The 19,641-nt window shown below is 41.1% G+C and overlaps 1 protein-coding gene across 2 annotated transcripts; it reads left to right on the top strand.

Moving 5' to 3' along the window:
* Positions 1-1,205: 1,205 nt before the first annotated feature.
* On the top strand, positions 1,206-19,640 carry LOC100539776 (short transient receptor potential channel 7). Of its 2 annotated transcripts, XM_010719080.3 has the most exons (8): positions 1,206-1,760; positions 3,595-3,859; positions 9,409-9,604; positions 12,884-13,105; positions 14,551-14,631; positions 16,962-17,015; positions 18,553-18,628; positions 19,491-19,640. In XM_010719080.3, exons 1-8 carry the CDS (start codon positions 1,529-1,531, stop codon positions 19,631-19,633), a joined length of 1,269 nt encoding a protein of 422 aa, XP_010717382.1. In that variant the 5' UTR covers positions 1,206-1,528; the 3' UTR covers positions 19,634-19,640. The 2 variants fall into 2 exon arrangements, with proteins under 2 accessions (XP_010717382.1, XP_010717383.1); XM_010719081.3 differs by lacking the exon at positions 16,962-17,015 and having other exon boundaries at positions 1,209-1,760.
* The last annotated feature ends 1 nt before the right edge of the window (position 19,641 follows it).

Consider the following 19,641-nt stretch of genomic DNA (forward strand, 5'->3'; position numbering starts at 1 on the left):
TAGCCAGAAATGTGTTCTTTTAATATTTCATCCTTACTCCAGAACAGTTCCCAAGAAACCCATTCTTTCACTTTCTGCCCCAGGCTATTTATTACTAAATTTCACCACGGTAAATGATGGCTTGCGATGAAATTCCTGCTTTCACTCAGCCAAGAACCTGTGGACACTTTTGCCTCCCCCTGGCTTTGCTGTGCGCTCAGCAGACCAGAGTTTTTCTTCCAAGATAGATCTATGTGAGCCATAACCTGTGTCGTGGTACAGCTCCTGGAGGTCCCAGTGCTACAGAGGTTGCAGGCTGGTGCTGCCTGAAATAGAGATATCTTAGCTTTCCTTTGTCTTCCAAACCCTTACAAGTGCTCAAGGACTGATGGCATCTGTTCTTCATCTTGTCAGCCTTGCACTGACTAATTTCCTTCCCTATAACCAACTCCTGACTGCTCCTCTTGGGACCGTGTGTGCTTCCAGGAGTCTCTGAAGTAGCTGAGCAAATGCATTTGCATGCTACACCACAAGAACTTCCAGGGAAGAAGATGGAGAAGAGTTCATATAAAGGACATGGTTGCAGGAGGCTGCATGGAAATTGGTCGGCCCTGCTCATGCTTGATTAAATGTGAATTTTGCTGCTGCTATGGAAACAGGATTGCAGGAAATATTTATAATTACCAGTGGGTAAAATGTTCCAACATTTTATCTGTTCTGAAATATTTTGGCCTTGGAGTCCTGCTACGACTGAATATTGAGCAAGCTGGTGAATCTGACCTGAGCTGTTGGCTCCAGTTCACCCAGTGAAATCATCCCCTTTCCCCAGCACTCCCCAGTACAACATGGATGTCAAAATCCTTGAATTCTCTGGCTTTGGTGTTTAGATTTATCTGTAAGTCTACTTTTAGAAAGATCCTAAATTCAGGATAAAGTCAGGATTTGCAAAGTGGTAAAGCAGGCTTTAATGTCTGGAAATTCATTATTATTTGGTATATAAAACTTAATGAAAAGCTCTGCAAGGATGGAACTTCTGGTTTTCCTTTTCTCTGATGAGGCTACATTTACTGCTAGGTCAGATTTCCTTTCACAAAGCTATTTCCATTCTTAAAATGTTCCCAAGCTCTGCATTAAAGGAGGAGAAAAACCCCAGTAGAGTAAGTAGTCTTCAACGACCCAGCTTAGCAAGAAGATTTTGAAGAGAGGAAATGTGCATTTTTTTCACAAGTAGATCAGCTGAAGGATTTTATAACATCCTCAGTATTTGTGAACTGTGCTTTCACAGATATCAGCAGAAATCTGTTTTATCATTGATTAATCTAGTGAAATTTTGAGATGTTAGCATTGTATGCGTAAAGGAGTATACTAACTTAAACATGTAATCATTTTAAAGAAAAGCTGACATTAATTGTTCTCTTGAGAAGGTCAGTTTAACTGAAGAGTTACTTGCTTCAACCTTAGAAGCCACTGATAGCCGGGGAATGGGTCTGTCTGAATGCAAAAAGTGCCTTTGTCTGCTGGTTAAACGTGCTGTGGCCTCTCTGTAGGCATGATATGGTCAGAGTGTAAGGAGATCTGGGAAGAGGGCCCACGAGAGTATGTCGTACATCTCTGGAACCTTCTGGACTTTGGGATGCTGTCCATCTTCGTGGCGTCGTTCACTGCCAGGTTCATGGCTTTCCTCAAAGCGACTGAAGCACAACAGTACGTCGATCAGTATGTTCAAGATGATGACCTCAATAATGTCACCCTTCCCCCTGAAGTTGCTTATTTTACTTACGGTAAGATGCTTTTTGCTATCTAATGCTTCTTGTTCTTTCAAGCTGTTGTGTGGTAGTGCTGAAAGTACCTTTCTTTTTGTGATATGTATGAAAATTATTTTCAAATTAAAATCATTCTTCTGAAATTTACCCATTCCAGCCATTTTCATAAGCAGCCAAAAAGAACTGAGATCTGACCCTCATCGAGACTCTGATTTTGCTCTGAGGCTTAGCTCAATCACATCCTGAAAAATAGCTTGAGCAACAAATTATCGGGACCTGGGAGGTTATAATTTAAATTATAGATGATGAACCCACTTCATTTTTCAAATGCAAGAGGAGGGACATGTGAACCAGGGTGAGATCTGGAGCTGCATTTTTAACTGGTGGTGTGCTCTGCATCTGTTACATCCAGTGCCTATGTAATAGACATACAAATAAAAATCACACCCATACACTGCTCCATCTCCAAGAGAACACCTTTATTTCTGAGATCCTATGTGATTTATAAGTGCTAATGTTTGGAAATGCAAGCAATAGCATAGCTTTGGTTAACATTATTTTGATGTTTTTTCTTTGATATTCACAAACAGAGCTTTACACTCACATATAATGACTGGACTTGTTGTGAGCTTCTGTAAGCTTGAGATATAACCTTGGATAACATCTGTGGGGACTTTACTTATGGAGGGTTGCAAGGTCTGTGGGTGTGAGCACAGTGGAGCACCCTTTGCTCACTAGGCTTGCAAGGCAATGTTCTAGCAATGAGCTTGGACCAGAGAGGCAGATATGGGCTGGCAGTCTTCACTCACAGTAGACTTGCACCATGTGGCACCAGGGACACGTACCCTGAGCCCACAGCCTTGGGCACACTCAGCCTCCTGCTTGCCTCTCTGAAAGTAAGCTTCCCTCTCGCTGCTCCAACAAGCAAGAGGCCTCTGAACTCGTGCTGTGGTTTTGCTCTCTCTGGTTTGCTGGTGACCTATTTAAAGTGAATTCATGATATAGAAGTGCAAAGGGTCCAGAACAGAATGTCACAAGCAGATCCTGTGAATTCTTCCATCTGCTGCTTTTCCTTGGGTACGAATTACTGGAAATAATGCTAAAGTTTACTGCTGTGTCCTTAGAGATGTCACTTGTTTTGGCTCTGAGTCAATACTTTCATCAAGAAGCGCAGCGACATGATGCAGCAACACTTACAAGCTACATTAACATAAATGATCAATTTTTCAGTAGAGTAAACAAACAATGCATAACTGATATCAAAAAGACATTTTTTAAAGTAGAAATATTAGAGTGGCTTTGTTGCCAAAATTGGTTTCAATTTAAAGATACACAACAATGATACATTTAGTGACTGTACCTGCTTTATCTGAACAAATTCAAGCTTCCTTGTCTAAAGTTATGGAGAGAGATCTCAGCCTCCCTATCGCTTCTCTTTCATATATTGATACAGTGCCATGTATCCAGCTAGAGTTATAGCCAGTTATATCTGCTCTGTTGTGATTTTGGTTTTCAGTCTCAAGGGCATCAGCTGGAAAAAGGACAGCACAATTGATGCTTCGATAGGAAATCAAAACTCCCAAATTTTTTAAAGTCTTTTATCTGTTATGTGACTTTGGTAAATCTCAGTGATTCGCTCATTTCTCGTCATTTCCATGTCAAAAATGCAACTATTTCTTGCCCATCCTTGTAAAGAATGCTGAAGACTTCAGTGACCTGTTGTTCCAAGCCCTTTTTTTCCTTTAACTCCTGGCCAGAATCAAGAGTAAGCCCTAAAAAGGAGTCATTTATCACCATAACATCCACCTACCACTTTTCATTACTAATGTCTAATGTCCGTGTATTGTTTTAGCCAGGAACAAGTGGCTTCCCTCGGATCCTCAGATCATTTCAGAAGGACTGTATGCAATAGCTGTGGTACTCAGCTTCTCCCGCATTGCTTACATTCTTCCAGCCAACGAAAGCTTCGGGCCCCTGCAGATCTCTTTGGGAAGGACTGTGAAGGATATCTTCAAGTTCATGGTCATCTTCATCATGGTGTTCCTGGCCTTCATGATTGGAATGTTCAACCTTTACTCTTATTACCTTGGTGCAAAATACAACCCTGCATTTACAACGTGAGTACTTAAGGAAAAAAGGGCTGCTCTTGGAGGGCTCTGTTCATTCTGGTTTATTGCTGCTGCTAACTCACCCAGATAGCTGGGATGCTGCTCAAAATTCTTCAGCTGTTAGTCAGGTGCTTGGCTAAAAGCAGAGAGATGTCTGCACAGTGGGTGATTCCATATGCAAACAAAAGTCCATCTCTTCAGCGTACCTTTGTGTTCTCTATTCTTCCTGTGATCCCACCAAACCTAAACCTCCCTTCCTCTTAGCTGCTCCTTCCCTACTTCTTGCTGGGCTTCCCACAGTGGGGGCTTTCCATCCCACACGCCCACCTGTGAGGGAAGAGGAAAGCTTGGTGTGATGCTTTCCCCCTGCTGTGATCTGACATCAAGGCAGTCTCACCACATTTGTAAAGCCTGAGATGAGGAGCAGACAGCAGCTGGCGTTGGATGTGTCATTTCCCTAACGTGTCATACAGCTAGCCTCAGCTCGTAGCTCCCCTAGGAGAAATGACCTTATTGGCATCATTTCTGCCCTGTGAGTGGCTGTGTCCTTCCAAAGACAAGAGCCAGTCTTACTACACTGCTCTCTTGTGCAACGCATACTTTGTACCACAATGTTTAAATGTTCTGATTGAGCCAAATGTGCCTTCTGAACTTTTCTGTAACTCAGGATACACATTAATGGAAGGATTTATGAGGGCAGATGCAATTACATTTATCTGTGCTCGGTAGCGAGAGAGAAGAAAATTGAGTGTGGGATGTGACTTGGTTCTTATTGGAAGAGAAGATGTCCTTGAAGAACAAGAGTTAATGTGAAGTTGAGTCCATGCTGTCCCTGACTGCAGCAGTTGTGGTGTCCCCCAGGCACATCATCAGAGCACCCGTTAACAGATTCCAGTCTCTGATGCAAAAATGATAACTGTCCAATTAACACACACAGAGCAAGTGGATCTCTGGGTCTTTTGATGGAAATAATGAGCAAACATTGCCTGAAATGGTGAGTGTTCACGGGAGGAAAGATTGCTTGAGGGCTGTCTGAGCTGGGGAGAGTCCTGTCAAAAGGCACTGCTTGTCCTCCTTAATGTCAGCCTTGTGATCAGTTATCCTGGAGGGACTTCATGGAGTTACAAAGCAAATTTTCTATGAAAATGAAATTTCCTTTTAATAGTTTGGAAAAGACTAAAAATAAGCCTGATTTCCTCTGATTATATAAACACGCAGAAGCGTTAAAGGATGATGAGTGAAAATGAGCCCTTCATCGCACGAAACAAAGAGTGTAAATTAACGTTCATCCTCAAAATCCTTCTCAGATGTCTCATTCAACAAACCAGAAACCTACAGTCCCAAACAATTTTGACAAGCTAGGAATGATACACTGGCAGAGGGGCTAACCCTCACAACATTTCCTTGTTTGCTTTTGTTGAGCTAGTTGTGAGCCGTCCTGAGCGTGGTGCTTCCCTGCTGCCATTCACTTATTTGTGACAAGAGAGGAAGTGTCAAGGTGTGGTCAAAATTCGCTGAGGGAAAAAGAAATGCTCACTTTGCTGAAGTTGTAAGCATTTTGTGACTTCACTGGCTTCTCTGAATGCATCTCATAGCGGACGTTACAAATTCCAATGCGTGAAATTTAATAGAAATTAAATTTCCTACTCAAAATGATGGCTGTTTTACTATGGAAACTGACTTGGATATCGCTTGGCTACTTGTGACAGAAGAAAAAATGTGCTGGATTTGTGCATTAATCAGATTGTGGCCGGTTCCAAAGGGCACTGAATTGACAGCTCCCTCTGAGCGTCGCAGTGGATATCCCCAGAGATACCCTCACAGACAAGGAGCTGCTCACGGAAATAACACTGGGTTTCAAACAACCACAGCTTCCCAGGACAGTGTGTAGGAAGAAAAAAGAATGAATATTTGTCCAGGTATCATTGAGAGGGAATTGAGTGCTTACATCTAATAATAATAATCCATGAATGCTGGTGTAGCTTGCAGTTTTGGAATCCCGTTCATTTTTCTTTCTGCAGAGCAGGCACACAGCACCCCGGTGGCCTCTGAACCATGTTATCATGCAGTTTCTGTCAGTTTTTCAATTTTAATGTTCTTGATGCAAAGGAAATGAAAACGCAGTGTGCTTTTCTGCACGCTGTTAAACACTGAGTTTATTTAGCTAACTGTGATATACTTCCAAATTTTTCAGTTCTTCAGAGCTGAAAAGTTGACAGCTTTCAGGACTCTTGCAGCCGACCCCAGCACTGTTTATGTGTTTATTGTGTGCTGTGTACAGAACACAGCTCTCCAAACAGCCCGTAATTATGAACATGCTATGCAAACAACATTGAAATGGAGGCAAGACTGATTGTGTTCGTCTTGCTTTCTGCATCGCAAATCAGGCTGAAGGCTACAGCATGAGGGTTTCTGTCTGCTTCTCCCCAAGGGGAACTATGACTCACTGCTCAGTGCCAATGTTACTTAAAGGCTTGGAGGCTTTTTTCTTCTCGTTCTGCTTTGTCAAAATATAATATTTTTGTAGATTATATTGACTGTGTTGCTTTTCTGGCAGTGTTAAAGCTCTACCAATCAATTTAAGGAAATAACTCAGTCTGAAAGGATGCCGTAATCTTTCTTAAAGGGGTGGATGCAAGACTGACATGAAATCATGTCCTCGCTGTGATCTTTTTTGATGAACAGCATACAGCTGCTTATAGAAGCAAGGAAAATCTGAAACTAGATGATTGCCTGTGGTCTGTATTTTTCCTTGATGCAAAATATTTGTTTAACTTCACCAAGACTACCTATTGAAGGAAAATTCTTTTTGTTCTTGCTACAATTGCTGGCCCTTCTGCAGTGAGGAGAGCACAGCATACCCATCCCAGCAAGTAGCACCACTCAATCTGCCCCTGCCAGCTCCCTCTGCCCACCAGAGCTGTCAAGATGGACAGGACTCCTGATCTCTTCCCTCATTTGTTTGCCTTTGGGAAGGATAAAGCTCCCTGGGTCTTTGCAGGAGAGGGGCAAATAGCATAGTTGATGTTGACAAGACACATCAGCATCTTGGAAATTTCAAGAAATTGGCTCCAACTGTCCTCATCTCATGTTTTAGTGAGACATTTTCAAAAAGAAAAGAATACGTTCCCTGTGACCTGTGCCAAATCTTGTGCAAATTGGCAGTAGTGAGGGGGGAGGAAGCATCCAAGTCTGTTACAGGCTGCCCAGAGAAGCTGTGCATGCCCCAAACCTCTGTGGAGGTGCCCAAGGCCACGAATGGGACCCTGGGCAGAAGAGCTGTTGGTTGGCAACCCTACCCATGGCTGAGGGCTTGGGTCTTTAAGGTTTGCACCAACGTGAGCCATTCTGTGTTTCTGTGATGCAGCCTCGTCAGAAGGTGGGGATGACCGAGTACCAGGTCCTTTCAGAATCATTTCCCCCACAAGTGAGAGTGCTGTGTCTGTCTGCAGGCATTGCTGAGCGTTGTGTTGGGATCCCAGTTCTCCTGCCACCTTCCTGCTCCCATACCCATTCTTCTTCCACTTGATGCTAAGATTAAGGACCTTGGACATTTGCAGAGGAGCATGACAGCTGTGCTGGAGCCCTCAGCTTCTCGGGGTGGCCAGGGCCAGCCGGTAATTTACTTTTCAAGGAGAACCTGACACCTCTCCAGAACAAAGGTTAATGCTTAAGCTGCGGAAAAGGAGCGGAGTTGACATGTTATATTAAAAACCACCGGCAGGATAGAAAACTAAGGGAAACTTTCCAAATTAAAAAAGGGAGGTTAATAGCAGGGCGCAGCTGGGATCAAGGCTAGTGGTTATGGTTTTTATTAGTTTGATAAGTGACTTTGATGACAGGTTTCAAAGCCAATGGTTTTTGGTGTTGTACAAGTTCTTTAACTAGAAATACAATGTCTAGTAGAATAGGAGCTAAGCAGATTGAGATTGCTAACATAAAAGCGAAGGATCTCTGACACGTCTGCTGTCCTTTGCTGCGTGTGATGACAGAAGACAAGAGCAGAGTGAGGAGAGGAAATACCCACCAAGTAGAAAAGAGGTGATGCTTTTTTGCAGCAGTCATGGCTCATCCCAAAGGTAAATCTCTGTAATATCCCAACCTCACTGCAAAATAGCAAGGAGGTGTGAACAACAATTTATCTGAGTAAAATGAAGACTGAATAGAAAGCCACATTCCAACTGATGTCGAGTGACACCTATTTGGAACACCAGTCAGGATCATCTCCCACAAGTCAGTGAGGTTATGCTGGATTGAGAATGATGCCTGAATATTTACTGCAGTCTTATTACTATGATATGCAAATGGAGGAGGGGATGCCAGGAGTTGTGATGGGAGATGAGAGCCAGTTTGCTGTGGCTGAAAGGAATTGTGGAGTGCTTTGCACACGCCCTCCAGAGAGTTTGAATTAATTTTTGCTTGCACACATTGTGTAATAGATACCAGAGTGGTTGCAAAGTTTATTGTTTCCCTAGGACATGTTTTAGTTTGTGTCTATAATCTGTTTTTACAAACAGATTTTGCAGGATTAGTCTGCCACCCTAATAATAATAATTAAAAGATCTTGAAAATAGTTAATGGCTTTGTTTTCTTAGAGAGCATTTACCTCTAGAGGGATGCAAGTAAAGGCATTATTTGCTTTCAACTTGAAACATACCAACATTCTTCCTTATCCTCCTCCTGCTTCATTTCTGTCTGGGGCTGCTTTCTTTCTGCCCGGTGCAACTTCGACTCCTCTGAATTAAGCTCTCTTTTTGACCTACTAGTTCACCTGCATCCTTTCCATTTCTTTGTCGTTACCTTATTCTCCTTTTTGCTGTCTTTCAGCATTTTGTTTTCCTCTGACTCTTTTCTACTTCCAAGTAAATATAATAATCAAATTTGAATGCCTCCTGCAGCATCTTCTATTACTCCTTAATTTCAAATTGTTTAGGAACTGAAGTTTTTTTTATTTTATTTTTTACAAGTCTTTGAGTGCCTGAATTGTCTGTGGTCCCAAAGCAGTATAGGCAGAAAATCAGACCATGGGATGACTTTATTTGCATGGTGCACTGGTTACACTCATGCCACAAGTCAGAACTTTTCACAGATTCCTTTTGTGCAGAAAATAATGCTTTTCTTCTGCCCTGGAAATCCCTTATGAGGCAGTCAAGATAAGTTCCCTCTTCCTTCTCCCAGGTAATCTCTGCTTGTCTTCTCCAGATGAGGAATAGGTGATGAGGTAAGAACTTCTGAGTCCCTTACAAAAGATTCCAAACTGCAAGTGGCCCATGGAGGAGTCTTTAATAAGGACAAAAAGCCAAGTGACAAATAACACCTGAGAAGAGCAGATGGAGCTAATAAGGGGTCGCTGCCACTTTATAATATTCATAGAAGTATTATTTCTTTATCAGATTAGGAAATTTAATCTGGCATCTCCCAGGGTGATGGATAACTGCTTGTAATTACTGTGCCAAGGCATCATATTTATATTGGTGGGTTGCCACTTTTATTATTAAGCATTTGTTCTGGCTAATTTGCTACCAACTCTATAAAGCGATCATTTTCTTTATTTTTAGGGTAGAAGAAAGTTTTAAAACCTTATTCTGGTCAATATTTGGCTTATCTGAAGTGATATCCGTGGTGCTGAAGTACGATCATAAATTCATTGAGAATATTGGATATGTACTCTATGGAGTATACAACGTGACCATGGTGGTGGTGCTGCTTAATATGCTAATAGCCATGATAAACAACTCTTATCAGGAAATTGAGGTAAGATAAGAAACTGGGTTATGAACACAATACGCGTAATTATTATCGATAATGAAAATGTTAAAAGAACAAGGAAGTTGTTTATTCCATATGTAAAATTGGAGAACTATTGAAATATAATTCTTACACAAAGTCAAGGCCATATCAGTCCCAAGTTAGGGCTGAATTAATAATTAACAATGAATCATTTCTATAAAAACTTCAACTTCCTTGTCTTTAATAACCATCTGTGAGCAATCTTGATTTCCTTTGCCTGTATTTAATGAAAGGAGCTTGTAATATTTTTACTCCCTACATTGATTGCAATAATTCATCCACCTTAGCTATGTTGTTTTCTTATGAGAAATCAAGCAATATTTCACCTGTTTCTTTCCCTATTTTCTACTGGCTGAATATGCAAGCCCATTTAGTGCTGAAGCTCATAGATACACATATAAAAGTTCCTTATTTTCCAATTACCAGGTATGAAATTTTGGTATATTTGGTATATTTAGGTAAAAAAAAAAAAAAGGCAACCACCAGCATATAAAGGATATGAATACAGCCATCACAAAACATGAATTGGTATCTGCAGAAAGGTCTTTGCAGGGTTTACCCAACTTTGTTCAGTAGCATTGGTAGAAGCAGACTGGGTTTGCTAAGTGCTTTGGACAAAAGCAACTCGCTGCTAACATAAAGAGAAGAAGAAAAAGAAAGGATTAATATTTGGACAGCGTTAATGCTGATTCACCTCTTTCTTCCGATTTGCTAAATGTCAAGTTTCTGTCGCTGGATTTGTATTAATTATTTGCTCTAATCTTCCCTCAGAACCTGACACTGCAAAAGGCCACAGCTGAAATTATTTTCTGACTGTAATGTCTGATTCCTCCATGTACTGTAGTGCAAACAGAGCTCTATCTCATGTGTGCTGCAACTGAGTCTAAATGTCAGAGGGAACTAACATGTTCTCTCTGCCCTGGAAGCTTTCTTGTGTGCAGAAGGTATTTTCCCAAAGTTTTGTAATCACTTTGAATCATAGAATGGCTTGATTTGGAAAGGACCTTAAAGATCCCTGAGTTCCAACCCCCAAACCTTAAGATGAAGCAGCTTCCTCAGCCTTCTACTGAAACAAGGTCTACTTCTCAAGGGGTATCAGATTGTTAATGCATTTCCTAGTTTATTGTAATAAGTAGAGGTGCTCTTGCGAGGCTGCAGAAGAAAAATATCAGTAAATGTCTCAATAGATGGCCTATGTTAGTTTTCTGCTCTATATTCAATATTCCATGATGAATAGTTTCCTGGAAAAGCCTTTAACATGCTTCTTGGCTGCCTGGAACTTTTCAGAACTTTGTTAAAGAATATTTATAACTATTAGCAAGAGAAACAAATGTGAGCTATTCCATCCAGATCCTCCTACTTGAGAACTGGGAGAAATCTAGTAAATCTCACACTAATTCCTTTAAATCCTCAGCGACAGAGAGATTAAGGAAAGACAAAGTCATCCTACTGACTAAATAGAAAGTCTTTTCTGTTTATCTGACAACAGCAGTGTCCATAATGACAGAGGATGGTAATTACTTAGGAATTAAATTCCATTGCAGTCAATGGGAAAATGCTTTTCTGTTAGCCAGTTACAAAATAGTATTCTCGTGCTTTCCACTGAACATCTCTTTTCAGCTACTTCTGGTTTTCTTCTGTTTATCCCTCGAGTATTAATGCTTCCTGACCACTTTCTATTTATGGAAGGAAAAAAAATTCCTTCTGCCAGCCAGAAACACCTCCATCATTAGCTCCTTAGCTATTTAGCAGAAAAGCATTAAAAATGTTAACAAATTACTTCTACCATAATTCAGCTTTAGGCTTTTGTGAGGTTCAACCCCAAACTACCAGAAGGCTGAGCAACAGCAGTGAATGTTGCTCTGTTGGCAGAAGTTTCACTGTAGCTGCAACAGAATTAAGCTCAGTTGTGGTATGCTAGTTTTTGACAAGGTTTTGGAGGTAGGAAGTAATCAGAGGTTACTAATTTCAGCAGAACATGGATGTACGTGAGTATAAGGAACCAGCAGACCGTGTTTCTATCTATGCTGCTGGCCTCCATATAAACTGCAAGGACAACAGCTGTATAGCAGCTGTATCCCTCTGTTTCTTTGCCTGATGGATGCGTCTGACCATCATCCTCTGTAAATGCCAAGCAGATCCATAAAGGGTGTGCTAGCCTTAACCTTGTCCTTGAGCTTGGAAGTGAGCCTGGTCTGATGCTTCATAAAGGAGATTCACAGGCACTGAGTCATGTTGGTTTGTTTTTTTTTTGTTTGGTTGGTTGTTTTTTTTGCTTAAGAGGCAGGTGGTGAATGGTAGGAGAAATAAGGGGCATTGAATCTGGGAATCATGGTGAATGCAATCAGGATTGACAAGGAAGTAACCTGATGATAGAAGAAATCAGTGATCTAGCCTCCTCTATGGGTGATTCCTGGCCAGTGCAGTGAAAACACTTACCTGGCAATTAGCACTGCAGTTAATCAGAGGGAATCGATGTTGTATGTGTAACTTCTCCTTTCCATGACTGTATGTATGTTTTAGTACAGATACTTACCAGCAAAGCACAAGCACTGGGTTGTTACTGAAAGACAAGCCCTTTGCTGTCCAATGAAATAAGTAATGTTTGACTTAAAGAAACCACACTAGTGTGCAAAACACCTTCAACAAACCTAGTTACTGGCCACCACTATAAAGCTGGCTGCAGCTGTGCTCCCATGTTCAAATGAAACAAAGAAACGGGGCAAAAAATGCCACTCTGAAATGATTTGTTCTTCATTATCTCCCTCGTTGCAGCACAGCTCTGCTCCAGCCTTCTGTGCTCCCACCTCTGTCCTCCAAAATGCCTCTTTGTGACACTGTGCTGCCTTTCTGCAGCCTTTGCTGGTGAGAAATGTGAACTTATTTGTATCCCATCTTACGCTGACCTTTCTGGCTTATGGCATTTGCCTGGCTTAGAAGGCAAAAATGGTTCCCCTGTTCCCAACTTCTTAATAAGCAGTTTGTAAAATTTTTCTGACAAGCAGAAATAGGTGACATTCAGTCTGGTATTTGGAGGACTTGCACTCTCTGTTTATTCATTTCTTGGTTTGTTTTTTCCTTTTTTTTGAGATGACAGAAACCTAAGAAGATAACATTACTTTCAGGTGTCCTGTTATAGCTGATTTTTGTTAAATCCTGCCTGTATGTTGTTCTTACGATAGCTAAATTCCTTTCTTTGTGCTGATTATGCATTTGGGTGTTATTTTCTCTTCCCTTTCCAAGGAGGATGCAGATGTGGAGTGGAAGTTTGCACGTGCCAAGCTCTGGCTGTCCTACTTTGATGAAGGAAGGACTTTACCTGCTCCCTTTAATCTAGTGCCAAGCCCTAAATCATTTTATTATCTCATACTGAGAATAAAAATGTGCCTCATAAAACTCTGCAAATCTAAGGCCAAAAACTGTGAAAATGATCTTGAGATGGGAATGCTGAACTCCAAACAACGGGTATGTTGCATCTTTGCTTTTTGCCTTCTGTGTAGAATAATAGATCCATGGCTGCAAGGACCCTCTGGTGGGGGTTGCATCGTTTGCAGGTTGATCAGGGACAGTGCAGTCTCTTGCTCAGCATTGTTACTTGTCTTATATCAGCACCTAGAGGGTCCTCCCAGACTTGCAGCCTCGTTGTGCCAAGCACTGTCAGTACACCTGTGACAGTGCAAATCTTATAAAAGGAGGCACTTCTACAATGGGGTTCTCCAGAGCCTAGTAGACAAAGTCAAAGACCAAAGTCAGAGGCGCAAATAATATCCATCTTATCTGGCTCCTAATCTGCCCAGCAGGCTTTCAAGCCTCTTGAAAATTTTCATGCTCTTGCCTTTAAGTGATTCCCAATTAATTTTAGTGCCATTACGTTAACCATCGTATTTACTTCCATTCCAGGTTTGGGAATAAGTTTCCAAGCAGTTACTAATAACACCTCCTAAATACCTACAGCTGTAATTAGCAACCCCTCTGCTTACTACTGCCTAGTAATAGGTAGCACTGATGGGCAGATCCTGCCTCTTCTATCTCTTCTTTGGCCACTTGAAGTAGAAATGTGCTTTGGTAGCGCTGGGGTCATGTGTTCCCTGTCAAAAGCAAGCACCCATCTAGCCATTATCAGCATCCTGATTAATAATAATAATATAATTATTTCTCAAGATCAATGAGGCAGTTGGGAACAAAAAGTCCTTAAGTAGGGAATTCCCTGTACACTCACATGCAGTTATAAGGGGCTGTGTGTGTATTAGCTCCTTTGAGTCTATAATATGAAATTAATTCCTTTGAGTACTTCTTTATTTCTTTAGCACTTGGACCAAAAAGTTCATAGGTGGATATGAGAGTCACATAAATCTGTAATGAATGTTGGTCTTCTGAAAAGACTTTTGGAAGATTCTAGTTGGGAAAAGCAATAGCTTTGTTGTCATCTGATTAAAAAAGAAAAAAGAAAGAAAACTGTTCTATTTTTAAAAAGGCTTCAGATAAAAAAGTAGCAAGTTGTGCTTACTGTTTTCAAAGAACTGCTGAAAATCTATTCCATTTCAGAATTTTTGATAGCTGCATTGAGTTGTTCTCTACAAACCTATTTATTTTTTAAAAACTGTGCCTTCCATTGATAGCAATCTAAGATGAATACATTTCACTTCTCTTAGCACCTCCTTAACCAAAACTGGTCTGAGAGTACTGTTTTTGCCTTGACAACTTAAAATCCCTTCTTTTTCCCAGGAGTTTTTGTTTTTCAGATCTTTTCCTTCTTTCGGAACCTTTTTAGAATGGAATGCACTGATTTTTATTATACCCACACATTTAATCATTTCATACCGGATTTATAAAGCTCCCTTAAGTTTGGGGTTATTCACATGAGAGAAGCTATCACTGACTTAATACATCTCAATGTTTTATCATTTCAGAAAGTCCGTTTTCAGTCTAGCAGTCTGCATACAGAGAATTTTTCAGTGAAGAATGCTTACAACAAGCCCACAAGATACCAGGTAATCACAGAGCGGGGCAGAGGTGTGCTGGTGTACTGCTCTGCTGGGCTGCGTTGCTTGGGTCCAGTTGGTGCCATCCTGTGATGTGCTGAGCTGTGGTCACAGCACTCAGAGACAAATGCAGCGTATCATCCATGGTAATAGATATGGTGTTAAAATAGGCCACGCTAATTAATTCCACTCATGGGTATTAAGTTTCATAGCAGGACTGTCATTCAAGCTTTAATCTCCCAGTCTTGCACTGGCGGCGTTCCACTGTCATGACACCATGCCATCCCTCCAGCCTTTCCATTGCCATTTGCACGTGCTTTCTCTGTCAGTAATTCGTCTTACACTGCTAAACCTGCAATGTGGTATGGGCCAAAAACAAATATGGCTGCAGTGGTGGCAGAAGGAACCCCGGCACGGAACTAGCACTGCTCTGTCTTACCACAGCATTCGTGCAAGCAGAAATTTTGTTTCTTGGCAAGCAGATAGTGGGGCAACACAATAAGCAAAATGTGTCCCGTCAATTTCTTTTTTTAATTACACAGTGAAAAAGAATCAGTTGGCAACTATTGCCTCTGGAGGAGCTGACAAGAAAGAGTTGAGGAAAATAGTAGTGTGATGGGGTAAAATGTGCACTGGTAGTTCTAGGATTGCTTAGCTCTATGTTGGTGCAGCCTCCAGCACAGTGGGTCCTGGGATGTATAAAAAACTGGTAATAATTTGTTCCTAACCTTAAAAGTTGTCCTTGCTTTTATACCAAAACACCAAGGTGTCTCTAAGACTCAGTTAGAAGTGGAATTTGTTCATTCTGGCATCTGGAGTTAGCTGGTGTGACACCACCAAGTTGAAGGGAGGAGAGATGATTGTCCTTTTCAAAGCAGCACTTTGGCATTTCTGACATTTTCCTGTACGTTCAGACCCAGGTAGCAGAAAGATGTGTTGGCTTCTGCTGCTATAACTTCTAAATGAGATCTCCTAATGTTCGTGGTAAATTAAGCCCTTACTTCTAGGGTTGAGAAAGCCAAAGACAGCTGTGAATATAAGTTGAGTTTTCAAAGAAAGAAAGACATGAATACTTGTTATTTTCACTTGATTTTGCTCCTACTGGACTTGCCTTCAAATGATCTTAGAAAGTGTCAGTTGCTGTAGGAAGAATTTGTCAAATAACGCAAGAAAGGTGTAATAATCTTCATTATCTAAATATAAAAAAAGAACAAATGCTTTGATAGTCTGTACAGCAAATTTTCTCCTGCAGCTGGGAAGATGTCTGAAGTAGTGGCTTCTCTGCATGTTTCCTTTAGTGAGGCTTATCAGGTGAAGTAAACCTGCACTTTGTGTAGCTGTAGTACGGTGCTCTCGAGGGATACCAAAAGATGTGCAGAACCTAAACGTGCAGTAGTTTGAGAAATAGGATAAACAGCTCAACAAACAGCTGCCATGATGTGGGGATAACCTAGTATGAGTAAAGGGATGTCTCATCAAACCCTCTTCAGATGAGGCTTTGAATGGAGCAGTGCTAAAATGCTGTGTTAAGTTCATGTGTTTGTCCCCATTCCCAGCACTGGCAGTCTGTCATGCTGTCAGCAGCACCTTCCTCTATATAAGTTCAGGAAAGAATTTGTCAGGGAAATTAGAAGGACTGGTTGGTATTTATTTGATGTTTGGGGTGATAAACTAGCTTTAAGTTAAGAGAATGAGCATGTGATGGCTCATCTGGAGCTCTTGTGCTGCCCAATGGGTAACGGGTGGGTTTGAGACCAAATGTATTTAAACTGTTTCAAGTTTGGCCTTCATTATCAAGATTCTGTCTGGAAGCTTTATTCGGCATTTCCCTGTGATAAACAGGATTGTTTTGCTGAGAGGCTATTTCATTTATTGTAGCTATAAGGAACAGCACTGGGGAGGAGAAAAGCAATGCTGGGGCAAAACCAAATTACTTTCCTAAACCTACAGGCAGAAATATCTACTAGGTGACTAAGTAGCTTCATGTTAGGGATGGCCACGCTTTTAATATTTAGTTTCTGTAGACAAATCTGACTGAATTCTGTTCTTGGTGGATCAGGTGGGCACCTTTAGGCTTTTGGCTTTCATGTGCAGCAGTTAATATAGGACTGTATTTGAGTAGTGGCCATCAAAAATACCAGCTGCATGGGAAGTAGAGTAGATAGATGTTACCATATTTTTCCAGATAATAATGATATACACTGTTTATGTCAATTCCCTTGTTTTATTCTAAATTTCCTGTCATCTGTTCTGAAACAAACAAGCAAACAAAAATCATATATTTTGGATCTAGGATTTCCCTACTTTCCCCAAACATTACTTCATTTATGTTTTCCCAGGTGCCAACCCTACCTCCCTCTGGATTCTACTACCTTGGCCATCTTCAACACACCGTACGTGCGCTGTGCCTCACCTCTGTTGCCTTAACTGACCCACCTGGTTAGCCAGATGCCTCTTTGAGACAAGGACAGAGTCTTTAACATCTCACATTCCATGACTACATGACCTATATATAAATGAGTGGATCCTTCTTTGATGTGCACGTGCATTTCGTACCGTTATAATTCATAGCTGGCTACTGGGGAAAAAAAAAAAAAAAGAGCAAGTGTATCGATTCCTTAATTCGAGTTTCACAGTCTTTGCAGTGATTTTAAGTGATGTTCAAAGCAGACGTGATTGCTTTGCGAATAGGTGAGCTCACGCTGAGAGGTTTTCCCTTAATAGTGACCATCTGCTCAAGAAAAGACATTTGCATATCCTCTCTTGGCTGTTCATCGAACTCTCCTCTGTTTGCAGAGGATGCAGAAAGCCCTGAGGGCACAGAGCCATTCACCGAATGTGTCACTCTTTTGTCTCAAAGAGAGTCCTTTGACCTCATTCTAGAAGTAGTCCAAACAGTAAAAGGCTCTTCTATTTTCCTGTTTTAAGAAGCTGCTCCCAAGCGAGACAGCATGTCCTGCCTTAGCTCCCCCCTGCGACTGAGCTATGGCCATCAAGCACTGAATGCCCAAGAACTCATATACACATCCAATAAGCAAATTTAGGTATATTAGTTTGGACTCCTGATCATAATCTCTGATAGAGCAATACTTCTTATATTTCTCACAGTTCAAATGCTTTTTTCCCACGGATGAGCATCTTTTCTGTAGCAAGGGGCTGGCGATGATGAAGGCCTTCTGCTGTAAGCCACTGGGCAGCCTGAAAATGGCAGTTACTTTCCTGCTACATAAATAATGCGTTTTTGAAAAAATATCACATTGCAAGCTTCGTATCCATCATCATCTCTTACTGTTCCCATATATGCTGTTCCTTACTAAAAGTCATCCCCATTTTATAAATCTACATGATGCTGTTTTTACCCTATCTATGTCCCATAAAATCCACCATTTCTCTACAAAATTTCTCATTCTCCATTTTTGTTCTCTCTTTCTCTGTCCTAAGTCTGTTCTCTCTCCTCAGCCCCAAGTTCCAAAGCAAGTATTTCTGTTTAACTTTGGGTTAGATGTTCAATTCATCATCGTGAGTGAGTTTGTTACCATCATTAATTAACAACTTAATTCTTCCAGTAAAGTTTATTTTATAGATACATTAAATAGCAGCTTGTTCAAGAAATGGTTTGAGTCCCACTTCTTAAATTGCTGTTGGATCACCTATGTTTTCATTATGTTTGTGGGACATACCCTGCACTCAGGTGTATCCCACAAACAAAATGTGGACTAACTATGGAATGGCAATCAATCAACCTCTTCAATACAAAGTTCACAATATAGAGTAGAAAATAAATGAGAAGTCAGTGATAAAAAATCCCTTTGCCTCCTCTGAAGCCAGGCTTCATCCATAGGGAAATCAGGTGCTTGAATTTTTCAGAATAAGTCGAGAATTGAGGAGGTGTGGATAAACTCACGTGGAGTGTTTCTGTTCTCTTTTCAGAAAATAATGAAACGCCTGATTAAGCGCTATGTGCTGAAGGCTCAGGTGGACCGAGAAAACGATGAAGTCAATGAAGGCAAGTGGGTTTTTATTATTGCCACAGATTAGAGCATGTTACTGCTATTGATATCTCAAGTAAAAGGATTGAGCTTAGAGAACGCTGTTCGTGGAGAGGAAGCACGCCTCAGGCTCACGTGAAGGCAAACGATGCTGACTCAGAGCATTTATAATTACTCAGAGTAATTAATGCAAAATTGTTCAAAACTGTTATTGTCAAATATTTCAAAGCCATAGATGTCCAGAACGCCAATGACTGTGTTCTTCCCATGCACTGTCGTGTCGTAGTTCTTCACCTCGATCACATCATTGATGTGTGTCTTTTCTGTTCTGAAATGTTCCTTAGCAGAAAATATGTATCATAGAGTCTGTCCCTACAGTGTCCTGCTTTGCCTCATAGCTCTACATGTCCTTCCTTTGCCAAACCCGGGGCATTACCCCTACTTAGCCTTGTCGTGGGGCCTAAGTAAAGTAGTAATTGACTGTACTGCCCATGCCCACCACAAGGACATTGCTGGAACTGAGTAAGGATATGTGCTGCCTTGGTGTCTTGTAGGATTTGTAAGCAGATGGAAAAGACACTCCTTGTAATGCCTTCTCCCTGCTATCCTTCTGCCATGCAGGTAAAGGTCTATACATGGAGAGAGAACAGACGAGAAAAAAGATGAATTTTCTGTACATACTTACTGTTGTTGGTCCCTCTATCTGTACTTGCAGTAATTTCCTATAAGGCAGATATTAAATGCATAAAAGCAGTAATATCACAGAAAGTGCCACAAACACTCATGACCAAGCTCAAGTAAATAGATAATCCCTTCTGTCTTAAAACCATAGGTATGATTTCTTTGATATTGCTAACAACAGTGTATTGCTCCCTTTAGGAGAACTCAAAGAGATTAAGCAAGATATTTCTAGTCTCCGCTATGAACTCCTGGAGGAAAAGTCCCAGGCTACTGGTGAGCTGGCAAGACTTATACAGCAACTGAGTGACAAATTCGGGAAGAACTTAAATAAGGACATTTGAGGGTGAGC

This window comes from Meleagris gallopavo, chromosome 15 (assembly GCF_000146605.3).
Source record: "Meleagris gallopavo isolate NT-WF06-2002-E0010 breed Aviagen turkey brand Nicholas breeding stock chromosome 15, Turkey_5.1, whole genome shotgun sequence".
Taxonomy (NCBI): Eukaryota; Metazoa; Chordata; class Aves; order Galliformes; family Phasianidae; genus Meleagris; species Meleagris gallopavo.